General features: G+C 32.3%; 2 protein-coding genes across 6 annotated transcripts in view; one reads left to right on the top strand and one right to left on the bottom strand.

Annotated features, from left to right (window-relative positions):
* The window catches only part of SMARCAD1 (SNF2 related chromatin remodeling ATPase with DExD box 1), a 70,312-nt gene that overhangs the window by 49,443 nt on the left and 5,205 nt on the right, over nucleotides 1-15,664 (top strand). For all 5 annotated transcript variants that reach the window (XM_007100245.4, XM_007100246.4, XM_007100247.4 and 2 more), the window contains 12 exons: nucleotides 724-923; nucleotides 6,499-6,589; nucleotides 9,095-9,194; nucleotides 9,962-10,021; nucleotides 10,131-10,206; nucleotides 10,954-11,089; nucleotides 11,642-11,779; nucleotides 12,956-13,051; nucleotides 13,148-13,265; nucleotides 13,463-13,584; nucleotides 14,624-14,812; nucleotides 15,381-15,499. In XM_007100245.4, coding sequence (XP_007100307.1) covers nucleotides 724-923; nucleotides 6,499-6,589; nucleotides 9,095-9,194; nucleotides 9,962-10,021; nucleotides 10,131-10,206; nucleotides 10,954-11,089; nucleotides 11,642-11,779; nucleotides 12,956-13,051; nucleotides 13,148-13,265; nucleotides 13,463-13,584; nucleotides 14,624-14,812; nucleotides 15,381-15,499 — 1,445 coding nt within the window. The remainder of the gene's footprint in view (nucleotides 1-723; nucleotides 924-6,498; nucleotides 6,590-9,094; nucleotides 9,195-9,961; nucleotides 10,022-10,130; nucleotides 10,207-10,953; nucleotides 11,090-11,641; nucleotides 11,780-12,955; nucleotides 13,052-13,147; nucleotides 13,266-13,462; nucleotides 13,585-14,623; nucleotides 14,813-15,380; nucleotides 15,500-15,664) is intronic.
* HPGDS (hematopoietic prostaglandin D synthase) overlaps nucleotides 1-15,664 on the bottom strand; it is a 172,918-nt gene that overhangs the window by 18,254 nt on the left and 139,000 nt on the right. The window lies entirely within an intron of this gene.

Below are 15,664 nucleotides of genomic sequence, written 5' to 3' on the forward strand. Positions count from 1 at the left end.
CTTTTACCTTGTAAAGTATTCAGTGTCTCCTTTAGAAAAATAAATACAAATACATTTTGAAAGAAATTCTGAGTTTTCATACAAACCCATTTATACAAGTCTTGTATTGAAATTGATACTATTCTTAAGTTTTATCAAATTATTGAATTGGTCACGGTATACTTTTGATTCACACAATATCTTTCCAAGTAGTAGTCGTCTCAGTTTAGAGTAAAATATCAAGTGACAAATAATAATTGGAGTTTTGAAAGCTTGAGGGGTTGTACTTTGATGATAGATAGGGCAAAGTATGTTTTAGGAAAATTAATCTTATATTCATAGGAAGTGACAAAAATGGAGGCAAGAGATCTAGTATGCAGTTTTTATATTTGGCACTATTACCTTTGGTAATAGTCATCAATCCGAGGTTTTGAAAACAAAACCTGATAGAGGAGACATTAACAATTACTTTAGAGTTTCTCCCATAAGAGAACAGCTACCAGGGTCAAGGTAGCAAGCTTGGGATGGTGCATTTTGAGGAGAAAGGTATGTTTTATTTCAGCATGATGAATTTGAGGTGACAGTGGGATGTATCAAAGTGAAACGTGAGAATGCAGGTTCTCTTCACATTTGATTAAGGTCATTAGTAAAAGTTTAACAAACTTTTTTCCCTCACATAGAAAGAAATTGGCTCCATATTTACTAGGTCTGAACTGTTAAATTATTTTTCTTTTTATGCCATAGTTCACAAAGATGTCCAAAACGAATGGCTTATCAGAAGATTTGATATGGCACTGTAAAACGCTGATCCAAGAAAGGGATGTAGTTATAAGGCTTATGAACAAATGTGAAGACATTTCAAATAAATTGACAAAACAAGTTACCATGCTCACTGGAAATGGAGGTGGATGGAACATAGAACAACCCTCCATTCTAAACCAAAGGTAATATTTCTTGTATGCACCTATTCATTATTTTATCTCAGTGGTATAAAAATTTTGAATTTATTTCTGTATTGTGCCTAGGAAACTTAAATGTGGAAATAGTAGGAAAACTAATGTTTTTTAAAAGGGAAACCCAGGGTTTCCTATAATGGCACGTAAGTGGTACATGAATTGTTTTTCATTGATGACCACCACCCCCCAATCAGGATACTTTACTCCATTATCACGTTGTCAATTAGAGGGAGGAGCTATTATGGTCTTGTATAACCTATGTTTTCCTTGTCTGATGACAGATAATTTCATATATAATCACAGAAACCGAAAAGGTGGTTTTAGCTACCTCTTTACTTAATTTAGTGCTTCAGAGAGTCGGCTGCCCAACTGCATCAATGTAAAACATTTGTCTTAGTTCAATTTCTTTTTGATCATAAGTGAAATGATTGAAGTATCCTACATATGTGATTAAATGCTTTCAAAAGCCTAAAATTTTTAATCTTTTTGAGGTAAAAACACATAAAAATGGAAAAGGACACTTCTATTAAATAGATTATATAAGGAAAAATTATAAAAAGTATATATTTAAAAAGTATATTCCCCAAACTGCTACTGTCAGTAAAATACCTTGTCCGGGTTCTTGCAAAAAATAAACACTAAATTATTTTCACTAAAAAATTAGTCCAACAACCAGAACGTATGAAAACGGCGTTTTGTAATTGTGAACACCCCTCCTTTGCATGATGTTGGGATATGGCGGGCGGGGGGTTGTTTTGAACTTCTTTTAAAAGTTTATTTTCAAGTTGTCTGGGAACTCAGAACTGTTCAGAATGCTTCCTTTTTTAAAAAAAAGTATAAAATTGTTTACTGTGATAATACGAACAGAGGCAATAACATGGAAATAGTCGAAGTTTCTAAGATCCGAGACTAGTTAGAATGATTTGTGGTGTATCCATAGTCTGCAGTGTAATGTAATTTTTAAAATGAATTATTTCTGTTCAAAATATTTCTGATAGGTATTTAATAAGATTAGCACTAGGGTCTCATTAAAATTATTTACCTTAGTTGGTGATTTTATATACTTTTTCTGATATTTTTCTAAGTTAATGATCAAAGCATATTTGCTGATCATTGGTTAATTAAAAGTCAAGATATGAAAAAAAAATCAAGATATGGTTACTGGCCTTTAATAGTAAGCTACAATCTTTTCTGTGCCCTTCTAGGGTGCTATGGGATGGTGTAGGGAAACGTGATGCAGTTCCCACAAAGAAGCTCTTTCTCTGTTGCATAGAAAGAACTATGACCATGTCAGCAAATTCATCTCCTAAAAGTGTAGTTGGAGCTGCTCCTTCTTGTTCTACAGCATTGGATATGGGGAGTTCTTCACTCTACAAGGCTTACCCAGTTGAGTCTACTTTATCATAATTTGGAGTTTAAAAAATCAAGTGCTTTATTGCATCACTTAAAAAATTTTCTCTCTTAAACCCACATCCACAAAGTCCTATTACTTGTAAATAGTATGATCAGGTAATAAAGCTATCCTTTTCATTAGACTGAGGATTTTTTTAATGAAATATTAAACAGGTGAGAAAAATAGTTTTGGGGGTTTTTTAGGTGCTTCTTGGATCTAGTCCCAAAGTACAACTTCTGAAAACCTGTATAGATAGTCTCTTTGGCGTTTATTTAAATGCACTTTTAGGGGGTGAAATGTGTTGTCTTGGTTTTTGTTTTTAGCCAATGCAAGTTGCACAAGCAACTTGCAGATTTTTACTTGGTATACTGGCCAAGCATAATGGCTGCTTAGTATAGAAACATTTAAAGTACTTTCCTTGCCCTGGGAAAGGATTTATTAGCACAGAGAAAAATGTTAAACTATCCTGATGAATAAGCTGTTTCGCTTTTGCTTAACAGAACAAATTCTTTACAGTAGAGTTTATTTTGAAGCAAAATTGTATTAACTATTTTCCTATTAGAAATTTTTAAGAATTATAACAGAAGAAAAATAGCCTTTTAGAGATAAAAGAAATGTACACATGCTGTAACTCCCTGTTAAAAATAAAGTCTTTTCAAGGGAAAAAATTCTCATATGCATCTCAAGACTATTACATTCATAATGTTTATTTTAAAATGTCAAAACTAAAATTACCTTAAGTTAAAATATAATACAGTGAGGAAAAAGTAAAAAAAAAAAAAAAAAAAACCCTCAGTATTTCTCCTATTTTATTCCTATCATAGATGTAGCCGTCTCTCAAGCTTTAGTGGTTTATCTAAAATTCATCAGCTTTAAACTGTTTTAACTGAAAAGGTTTCTCACATGTTCAGTATAAAGTAATATTTGATTATGTGTGTCCTGTCTTTTTCTGGGCTAAATCTACTAAGGTTCTTGTGATCTAGTTCATCCTCAGCTTGACAGGATGATTCCATATCCTGTTTCTAAACAGTTGCTGTGAAACCATTTGACAGTGATGTGAATGCAAATCAATAGTGCAGGTGTGTTGACTAACTCATAGTACTATGATATAAATATTTTAGTAGTTTGGATACTACTATTAGTACAAACTATTATTGTGGTAGTATTTTCAGCATTCATGACTTACTTAAGGGACATAAATTTTTGGTCAACTAGCATCGCTAATCTGTTTCATATGAACTGCTTCAAAAAGTTTCTGTAGCCCTCTATTTCTGCATTTTAAACTTAAATTTAGCACATTGTATATACTCCAGTTTTCTATTTCAGGCCTTTCTCACCTTTCAGAATAATTTTGATACTAGTTTTCTCTGACAGGAAATTCTAATTTTCACTCTGAAAAGAAATTATAATAACTGTCTGGAAGGATTTTTTTCCCCCCGACAAAACAAGTAACTTTAAAATAACATGCTACCTCATTTTCTTTCCTGACCTCAGAAAATCTTAAAATCACTTTTTTCCTTATTGGGAGGTAAGAAAACCTTCAGTTTAAAGATATCTGTAGTCCCCTTTTGAAAAGAGATCACTTACCGAATTCAAAAGGCCTGGGCTATAATTCTTACCATTTGGATAACCCTGAGCAGATTACATTCTTATTTGTAAACTAGTGGGTGGGGTTCATATGCAATCACAAAAATGTTTAGAAAACTGTTGAATGTCAAAAGTAATGGAAGGTATGATTGTATAGCAGCTAAATATTAGCGCCTGCTAGAGAAAGAATATAGTTGCCCTGTTTTAAAACTTGTCTTAACAAGTGAATTGGAGAGCTGTTTGCCAGAACTACATTTTCAGTGATCCTCTTGCTTTCTGAAGAAAGGATACGTTATGGGCAGCACTATTGTGACACTAAGCAACAGAAAGTTACTTGTAATTTAGATAAATCTAGCAGAGGAGCACATACACACACATACACACTTATATTTTTAAAGCAATTACTTCAATATAACAGGTATTTAATGTCCTGATCAAAACAGCTACCATAGCTGCTTTGTGAATGTGGATGAAACAATTTTATTTGAATGAAAAATTCAGTGCTTCTCAAAATTTCCTCATCACTTTTTAAAATTTTATGTATAGTGAAGAATATTTTAATAGACTCGTTTCTCAACATGTGTTGGTGATACATATATTCAGTAATTTTTGTTAAGAATATTTCTTGGCTATTTGTGATAAATTTACATTGGGGTAGCATGTTGGCCCTTGGAATGCATTTATAAGTGATGTAATATGCCTACCGTATCACGTTTCATCATTTTCATGGAATGTGGACCTTAATGTGTGGGGGATGACTAAGGCAGTAGGAAGACTTGGGAAAATAATGAAAATTCTATTTAAAAATAGAAAGTTTCGACTGTAGAGGGGGTGGGTCGAGAGAAAACTTTCATGTTTGCTGTTTAGTGATTAAGGGCTGAGCTCTGGATCAGAACTGGTTTGAGTACCAGCTCTGCCACTGCAGACATGGATTTGGATAGCTGTGACCTTGGGCAAGTTACTTAACTTCTCTGAATCCCAGAGAGAACTTCTCATCTCTAAATGGAGATGATGATAATAATAGTATCTACTTTATAATGTAGATTAAATAAAGTAATAATGCATGTAAAGCCCGTGCATGTAAAGTGTAGTGTCTAGAATTCCAATATTAGCATTTACTCTACCAGTATAGTAGAGTTTATTTGGACCTGAAAATTAAAATGTCTATGATAATATTCTATTTATTATTACTTTCATAGTGGCATAGAAATTATATTGGCCAAGAAGGCAAAGACATTTTAAAAAACGAACTGTAAAGACTTCAGCAATACTGCTGATTTTCCCTACCTATACTTTTAATTTTTTCAAATGAGAATTGTTTTATAGATTACGTACCCTGCAGTTGAAACATAGATTCTGATTTAAGATGGATATCTTTCTACCTCACCTCTTTGATCCCTGTTCTAATTAAAGTGTCTTGATTTCAGAATTTGACTCCTTAACCATTTATCAGAGCCATTTATAAGAACCATTTATCAGACCCCTTCTCTATGTGCAGATAGGATCTGTGTAACAGGAAATTAAGGGGATAGGATAAAAGCTGTAGAGTGAGAAGCATGGCCTTGTCCTAAGTTTTTATGTTAATGTGGGGTTTATGCTTCCCTAGTGAGTATAAGAATAAGCTTTTGCATGAGATAGACTTTTCTGAGTTAAAATCTTAGCCATAAGACTTTGTAGCTATGCAACCTCAGGCAAATTACTGAGCCTCGGGTTTTTTCATCTGTTAAAAAATAACTACCTTAATAGAATATTAAAAGATTGAATGAGGTGATGCTAGAAAATGATATTTTTGTATATCTGTATATAATAGATGTTCAGTAAATAACTGCTATTAGTTTTTAACCGCTTGAACTTTTAGAATAAGCTAACCATTTCGTCCATTAGACCCCTTCCATGTTTCCATCCAAGCAAGTTACTCCCAGGGATTAGTCTGTTTATGTGTTCACAAATTAAATAAGATTTTTGACACATGCCTGCGGCTTTCTACTCACTGGTATTTATTGATGCCCAGCAAATTTACATTTATATGGAGTTCAAACATAAATACACACATACATACATCTTCCAGAATTATACATACCAGTGATATTAGAGGTGATTGGCATTCAGTCAGAAAGTTTTATTAAATTAGCCTGGCAAAGTAGCAAATTATGCATATGTTTTTGTTGTAATACTTTAAGTTCCTTACTGTGCTAATAGTCAAATCAAATCAGTGCAATACATTTTTCTAGAGTATAAATATTATATTAGTAATATGTTGATCATAGTTCATATTCTGATCATTTATGGAATTAATTTGGTGGCATTGCATTAGACTGAATATGAAAATTTTTTTGTAATTCTTATTGCCAGAAACAACAAATACAGAATAAAATTTGAGAGGTTTTTTAAAATGTATTATGTTTTGGGTTCATTTTCTTAAGTAAGTGTAAACAGCTTTTAACAGTAAGTTAAAAGGTAAGACTAGACCTAGATACTTCAGTTTTTTTGTGCATTATAAACCTAAACCTCTTCTCAGAAAACTAGTAGAGAAAACTAATAGAGGTATAAATCTATAATATCTTGTAACTCTCTCTTTACCAGTTTGTCACTCAAGCCCTATCAGAAGGTTGGTTTGAATTGGCTGGCATTGGTACATAAACATGGACTTAATGGCATTTTGGCAGATGAAATGGTAAGTAGTACTCTATTTCTGGGATTTATCATTAACAGGCATTCTTGCTGTCATTCGAAAGATGAAAACTTCCCTTGACCCTGTTAGTTTACTGCTCTTACCAAGGTGTAATCCCTCTCACGCCTCTCAGTTTTCTGTTGCTTATCTTAGTTCTAACCTCCTTACTTCCCCCTCAGAAATGAAGATAGTTTTTTTGTCTTTCTCACCAAATTAATAAATATATGTGTTTTTAAAATTAGATGTTACATAAAAATACACAGGAAAAAAAACAAAATCACACATAATCCTGCCATCTTAAAGTAAGTACTATTTTGGTATATATCTTTCTCCAGAATATTTTCTTCTGTAGCTGTGTGTTTGTGTATGCATATATACATACACATATACATATATATGTCATATTAAAAGAGATTTTACTATGTGTGCTTTTCTATAGCTCCCTTTAAAATTTATCATAGATACCTGTCCTTGTTAGTAAATAAATCTACACGTTTATCATCACCATCATTTCAGTCATTTTACTTTTATTAGATGTTTCTGAGTTTCTGTTCTTTTCCAAATCACATTTTACTTGAAGGTAAGCTTAGGAAGTTCATTACAGCCAATAGTCCAAGTATTATCATGTAGAAACTTGACCTTTAATCTAACCTTTACCTTGCTTCCTCCAGCTATGCTTTTTAAAAAGTGTTTATTAAAAATGAGTCATGTTCAATGGAGAAAATCTTTATTGAATATATGTATTACACTGTGTATTCGTTTTCCAAAATAAAAATTAACAAAGATAATAATCCTTGTTCTCTAGCTAGCTTCTAGTAAAATAATCTTTAGTTTTTCAAGACAGTTTCCACACTTACCTCATACTGTCGTTAAAACAGAGATGCTGTTTATCTAATAGAAAAGTGAATAATATATGTAGAATTTCAAAATAGTTAGAAATTACATATAGAATATAGAGTAGTACAGTTGCGGAAACTGGACTCGGAAATCAAATCTGGGTTCTGGGTACCAAATTTGCCTTTCGTGGGCTGTGTAATCCTTACGAAATGACCTAATCTCTCTGAGCCAATATTAGTAAAACGTAGGTAATTCTGTATCATAAGATTATATTTGGTATCAAATGAGGTATATTATGTGAAACTGTTTTTGTAACCTGTAAAGTACAATATTTATGATAAGGTAGTGTCTGCTAGGGCTTCCCTAACAAAATACTAAAGACAGTGTGGTTTAAACAACAGAAATTTATTTCTCACAGTTCTGGAGGCTGGAAGTCTAAAATCAAGGTGTTGGTAGGTTTGGTTTCTCTTGAGGCTACTCTCTTTGGTTTGCAGATGGCCACCTTGCTGTGTCCTCACATGGCTTTTTCTCTAGATACATCCATCTCTTCTTTTATGATAGAAGCTGGGTCCCTACCCTTGTGACCCTATTTAACTTTACTTATCTCTTTAGAGGCTCTATCTCCAAATAAACCCCAACATTGGGAGTTAGGGCTTCAGCATGTTTGGGATTGGAGGCAGTTCACTTCCTAACAGTTGGCAATGTTTAGCTCTACTAAGGAGCTGCACTTCCTCAGGAGCCTTTTTTTTTTAATGCAATTCTTTATTGATGTATAATTTACTTGAAATAAAATGCACAAATGTTCAGCTTAGTGACTTTTTACATATATGTACACCCATCTGACTGTCTCTGAGATAAACATTTCCATCATCCCAGAAAGTTCCCTTATGCTCCTTTTCAGTCATTACCACCACTACTATTCTGACACCTATCACTATAGAATAATTTTTTTCTGATTTTGAACTTTATATAAATAGATCCATACAGTATATACTGTTTGTTTCTGGTTCATTTGATGCATAATAAAGTTACTAAGATTCATCCTCTTCTTACATGTATCAGTAGTTTGGTTTTTGGTTTTTTTTATTGGCTTGTGGTAGTTCATAGTATAAATATGCTACAATTTGTTTTTCCGTTCTCCTGTTGATGGCAATTTAGATTATTTCCATTGTGTGGCTATTATAGTAAAACTGCATTGATATTCTTACCCATGTCTTTTTGTGGACATATGCTCTCATATCTCTTGAATATATTTTTAGGAGTAAAATTGCTGGGTAATAGGATAGGTATGTGTTCAGCTCCATTAGTCATTGGAACATCATTCTCCATCCATCCAGTATGTATTAAATCGTTGCTTTATATTAACAATTACCAAAATTATATCCTTTATGTGCAAGCAGAGGTCTTCCATATTAATGTGTATTACATATTAACTAGCAGTTAAAATACATTCCTACTCTTAACTAAGTTGTAGTATCACTTGGAGATTATTATCTGTTTCATGTGTTATTGAGAACTAAGAATATAGTAGAAATTCTCATAGAGTTGCATGGGGAATCATAAATAAATAAAACCAGAAATATTCTTTTTCCTTTCATTTTCCCAATATTTATTTGGGTTTTTTGTTTGTTTTTAAATTTAGTATATTGTCTTTTAAACTTTTCATTTTAGGGCCTGGGAAAAACTATTCAAGCAATTGCATTCCTAGCGTACCTCTATCAGGAGGGTAATAAAGGTCCTCATTTGATTGTTGTTCCAGCATCAACTATAGGTTTGTAATACTGTGGACAACTTTACGTCATTGACTCAGTAGTATTTTATACAAGGGGAAGAAAAACCGTGTGTGTGTGTGTGTGAGAGAGAGAGAGAGAGAGAGAGAGAGAGAGAGAGAGAGATTTCTTAGTTTGTGAAGGTGAATATTCATTTCTTTGGTTTCCTTACACTTTTCACCCCTTTGCATATGTGTGTTTGATTATACTGGAAGTCTTTTTAAAGAAAATAACTCCAATATAAGTCAGTTATTCAGCTTATTATATAGATTATCTATAAATTATTATAGATCATGTACCATTTGAAAAGATCATTTGCTTTCATAATACTTTTAAGTTGTTTTAATGAGTAATTTAGGAGAAACACTTTTGAGTTTATAATTAAACATTTTTTAAGAAAGAATGTATGCAGTTCATCCCCACTCAAATTACTCTTTCATTCTTTCTCAATTGATTGAATGTAGACTAGAGTAAGAGAATGTATGTATGAATGTACCAAAAAAAAAAATCGTGTTTAAATTGGAAATTAATAATCACCTATAAATATAATGGTTGGCCCTCTGCTCTTCATTTTGATAACATCTCAAAATATCAAAGTCATTTTAATCATCAGGAGTAAAATTGTGAAGAGTCTGTGATTTTTAAAAATTATCTTCTGTTATTTTATGAAAATAATTTCTGGGTAGAACTTCTCAGACTTTAGTGTTAATTTCAGTGCACACGTCTACCTGTTGTAGCAGGTGCAAGTAATATCTCTTTTGTTTCATAGATAACTGGCTAAGGGAAGTTAATTTATGGTGCCCCACTTTAAAGGTGCTCTGTTACTATGGTAAGAATATGTCATTATGCTTTTAACTTTGGAGACTTCTTTAAAATCTTAGCATACAGTAAAGTACAATAAATACAATCAGTGTGTGTGTGTCATTTTTAAATTCTAGGTTCTCAAGAAGAACGTAAACAGATTAGATATAACATTCATAGTAGATACGAAGAATACAATGTAATCGTGACCACGTAAGTATTGAGAAAAAATTTTTTTGGAAAAATAATTTTGTACATCCACCTAAATTTTTAAAAAATGTTTAAAAAATATTAGTAGTAAAATAAAGGAGAGTTTATGCTAAGAACTATGCAACAAAAGCAATAGAATGAGTTATGTTGAAGATTCAGGCATTTTTCTGTTTGGTGTATAATACCATGATAGCAGTCTTTTGTTAATTCTATAGGAGGTCATGATTAAAAGAAATCATCCAAAATTCATCTTTTCTTAATAAAATGGACTCCATTTTCATATATAGTCTTGCTAGCTGCTGTTAACTGTAATTTTTTGGTTTCACTCTACTAGTTTAATAAAATGGTGTTATGTTCTTAACAGAAATGTCTTAGCTTCATGCTCTTTTTTCTACTGCTTCTTAAAATATAACAGTTCATAAAGCAAAGTGTGTAATAATTGCAGGTTACATATAAATTGTACCCAAATTGGCCTCTTCCTAGATGTGTAGAAGTTGTCTTATTACATTATAACATATGAATTGTCTTTTAACTTCATATTGCAGCTTTTGTAACTTAATTACATGTACATCAATAATTTTGGATATAAGTACATCGATATTTGTTTGAGTACCAACTGCGTCTAGTGTTATCTTTTAGCTACTGGCTATTAGAAATATATACATAAAAATAATTTGTCAAAACATTAAATCTCACGAGTCCATGCTCTTAAAGGTATGATCTTAGAGATTGTTTTTTCTTTGGCAACAGGTATAATTGTGCAATCAGCAGTTCTGATGATCGTAGTCTGTTTCGTCGGCTGAAATTGAATTACGCAATTTTTGATGAGGGCCATATGCTGAAGAATATGGGCTCCATCCGCTACCAGCACCTTATGACAATTAATGTAAGAGAGTGTTCTGTGAATTTGTCCAATTATGATAAAATTGCAGATTATGTATTTTAATATATATAGTATTTTATATCAGGGAGCAGCAGTCTTTTTCTGTAAAGGAGCAGGTAAGTAAATATTTCATGCTTTGTGGGCCATTCAGCTTCTGTCACTTGTTCTTTGCTTTTTCTTTGCTTTTTCAAACAACGCTTTTAAAATGTAAAAACCATTCTTAGCTCGTGAGCTTCAATTTGCCAACCTTTGTTCTATAGGACAGACTTTATGAATATCAGATATAATCTGTCTTCTTCCATTGTCTCATTAAAAAGTAATGTGGGAACACAAGTTACCTACTTAATAAAATGAGGCTTAGTTTTACACATTCTACCTTAAAGTACAATATATGATAATTTTTCTAAATTACTTATCTTTTATGACAGAATGTTATATTACTAATAATGGTTTTAATTTTTTTCTCCCTCACTGAGGGGGAAGACAAGAAGGATGTGGATCTTTAAAAAAAAAAAAAAAAAAAAAAACTAATCTAAAATTTACCTTTGTTCATAGGCAAATAACCGTTTGCTGCTCACAGGCACACCTGTGCAGAATAACCTGTTAGAACTCATGTCGCTGTTGAATTTTGTTATGCCGCACATGTTCAGTAGTAGCACCAGTGAAATACGAAGAATGTTTTCTTCTAAGACAGTAAGCATAAATTCATATTTTTTCTCAACTATCTTACTTTGCGTTTCACCCGGACCATTTTTCTATTTTGTCTCTTTTTCTTGTTTTCATGTAGCATATGTGCTATGAAATAAGTTTAAGTAGTTGATATCCCTATGTTCAGATGAGTTGGGAAGTCAGCCAGAATACAATAGGAAATAAATTGGTGGCTTCTATAATCATTGTCTAAAAGTTTTGGTTTTTAATATCCTAATTTTCTGAACAATGACAATTTTAAATTAGTGGGTAGCTCAGATATATAATATGTGAGCTACCATCTTCTTTATTAAAATAAGGTAAATTAGCATTTTTTAATAGGTAAACTATAAAACTGGGCAAAAGAATATCCAGAAAATTCCTATACTGGGAAATATGTTTTGAATTAAAACTCCATAAATTAAAAAGTAGCAATTTCTAAAAGTCACAGTAAAGAAATCCTATTTCAAAGAAAATCTGGTTAATTTTTTCCCTATTGCTTAGAAAAAGTAAGAGTGTAGTTTTCAGGAACTCTCATTTTCCAGTACGGTGATGGTAATATAGATTCTTGACACTCCCAAAGCACATGTATTTTGCGAGAATTTTCTGTGATAATCTTCTTCTGCAAACTGGCTGCCTTTCTAACTTTCACTAATGTGTTCCATCCCACTTGATGGCCTAGCAGATTAGAGGATGTGGAGGGTTTCTTAGAATAAAATTCCTCTTCTCCAAAATTAACAGGTTTTGATTAGGAACCGTCCCATTTCTGTAGACCTGCACTAGCTTTCTTTGGGGACCATTTTCCACAAATAAATACAAGTTTTCTACTTATCTCTCTCCTCCCCTCCACCCAAACTACCTTAAACACACACACATTTTTTTCAAGAGAGTTATCTATGTAATCAGTGATGACTTACCAGTTAGTTACTTCTGAACACCATCCTAGTGCAGTTCAATTTCATTACCTCTGCAGAGTACACGATTACGTGTCACAAAACCTCAAAATACATGTGGAGCTTGAAGAAATATATTACAGCCCAGAATTCAAGTCCGTCTAGAATGAATTGAGTTTCTATGGGAAATAATTCAGATTGTAGTGAGGGAGATTTTCATGTTGTGTAATACTGTTATTGTGATCATTTAAATGAATAATTTAAAAGGTCATGTTCTTATTTTACTTAGAAACCAGCAGATGAGCAAAGTATATATGAAAAGGAGAGAATAGCACATGCAAAACAAATTATAAAACCATTTATTCTCAGAAGAGTAAAAGAAGAGGTAACTCTTACCTGCATATTTTTATTATGATTGGTTTTTTAAAATCTGTTTTCTTCTTTATTTGAATGATCTGCTTCAACTGTTTTCCTTTCACAGGTTCTCAAGCAGCTACCCCCCAAAAAAGATCGAATTGAGTTGTGTGCAATGTCAGAGAAGCAGGAGCAGCTCTATTTGGGTCTTTTCAACAGATTGAAAAAATCTATCAATAACATGGGTATAACCTGATTTTCACAATTTTATATGAAAAATAATTCTGTACTAGGGCTGCATTTTGTTTAGTCCTATGATAGTGGGATTTGCTAATTTTTTAAAATTAGTTGGAATTTGAAGAAATAGTTTTAAAACCTTTTGTTTGCATTGAGATGTATTTCAGCAAACAGCTATCAGCTTGTTTTTTTTAATTTGTCACAGAAAAAAACACAGAAATGTGCAATGTCATGATGCAATTGAGAAAAATGGCCAATCATCCTTTATTACATCGCCAATATTACACAGCTGAAAAACTCAAGGAAATGTCTCAGCTTATGCTAAAGGTAAGGATTTTGTATTATGCTAACACTAAGCTTTATTAGCACTAATAAACATGAGGTTCATTGTCAGTCTAAAAATCAGACTGTTTAACCTAGTAAGCATAATTAACCACGTATTTAAGAAAAACATTTTTAACACAGAGTTCAAAATAATTTAGGGGACATAAGAGCCAAGAAGGACTGACAGTCTACATCAGGAGTCAGCCAACTATGGCCTTAGGGCCAAATATGACAATAGCTATTTCTACAAATAAAGTTTTGTTCTAACACAGCCACACTCTTTTGTTTCTTTGTTTTCTGTGACTGCTTTCTCAGTACGAGGGCAGAGTGGAGTAGTTGCAAAACAGATTATTTTGCCTACAGAGCCTAAAATATTTACAGAAAAAGTTTGCCAGCTCCTGGTCTGGACTTCCATAATGCACTTCTTTTATTTGTTTTTCACCAAAAAGATTCATCAGATTGTATGTCCTGGATTATGAGTCATTTTTCTCCGTTTATTTTCTTCATTTTACTTCTTCTTTATTGTATTTTGTCTACAGTTTTAGCTGTTACTCTCTATTTTTGCCTCATTCTCCCTTAACCTACCCCTGTTTCTCCTTGCAGATCATTGTGTTTAAAGCAACCATTTGCCTTTTTAAAATTTTTTATATTAAACTTTTGGAAAATTTCAGACATGTAAAAGTAGAGAGAATTGTATAATGAAATCTTCTACGCATATGAAACCTTCACCCATTTTCTACAGTTATCATCTAGAATGACACTACTCTCTCTTGTTTCACCTAGAATCCTCTCCAGGATCATTTTGGACCAAATTCTAGACATTTCATCTGTAAATTTATCAGTGTGTTATCTCTAAAATAAGAACTTCCACCCTTTATTGTACCTAAAAAAATGAATATTAATTTCCTTTGGTAAATCTGTTGCACTAAAATATTTTATGATTTAGATATTTTATCAGATGTGAACAATTTTATTAGGTTGTTCTAATCATATTATAAATTATCTTCATTTTGAAGTATATATTGTTTTGTTTTGTTTTGAGGAACCTACACATTGTGAGGCTAACCCTGACCTGATCTTTGAAGATATGGAAGTTATGACAGACTTTGAATTACATGTACTTTGTAAACAGTATCGACACATTAATAACTTCCAGTTAGACATGGACTTGATTTTAGATTCTGGAAAATTTCGAGTTTTAGGCTGCATCTTGTCTGAATTGAAACAGAAGGTACTAAAGAAGAATACTGCTCCTTATATGTTTCCCCAGTTAGTTCAACTTCTTTGAAACAGTTCTGGCATGATTTGACTTTCTTGAAGCTTTAGCCTGTGTTCTACATTCTTCTAGAAACTGGTGTTTGAGCATTTTTTGGATGTATTTGGGCATATATTTTCCTGATTACTCTTCTTCCATCTAACAGAAGTTAGTAGAATATATCTATATTGATATTTTTAAAAATAATTTTAATTGTCATTATTTCGTAGGTGACAATCTATATAATTGCTTCAGAATAATATTTTGAAGATATTGATACTATGTAAAATAAATTAATACTACAATTTATATGTGAAATAGATTTGTAAGATCACAATCGAAGTAGTACTTTTAGTAGCTATTCCCATTAATTAGTCTTAAAAATCAATTTTAGGTCAAAGTTTAGAAGATAATTTACTTATATATAATCTAAAATAAGAAACTTACCTTAGCTATGATTACTTTATTATTATTAAAGAAGCAGTTTTTCATTAGATACTTATAATTTTTTTTATGTGTCTAATTAATACATGTATTTCCACAGGGTGATAGAGTTGTATTATTTAGCCAATTTACCATGATGCTGGATATTTTAGAGGTTCTCTTAAAACATCATCAACATAGGTACCTCAGATTAGATGGAAAGACTCAGATTTCTGAAAGGTTGGTATACTTTCGTTTCAGAAAATCTCTCCACCTTACCCTCAAATAAGAGTAAATGTTAGAATTTTAGGGCTTCCCTGGTGGCGCAGTGGTTGCGGGTCCGCCTGCCAATGCAGGGGGCGCGGGTTCGCGCCCCGGTCTGGGAGGATCCCACGTGCCACGGAG

The sequence above is a fragment of the Physeter macrocephalus genome, chromosome 7 (assembly GCF_002837175.3).
Source record: "Physeter macrocephalus isolate SW-GA chromosome 7, ASM283717v5, whole genome shotgun sequence".
Taxonomy (NCBI): domain Eukaryota; kingdom Metazoa; phylum Chordata; class Mammalia; order Artiodactyla; family Physeteridae; genus Physeter; species Physeter macrocephalus.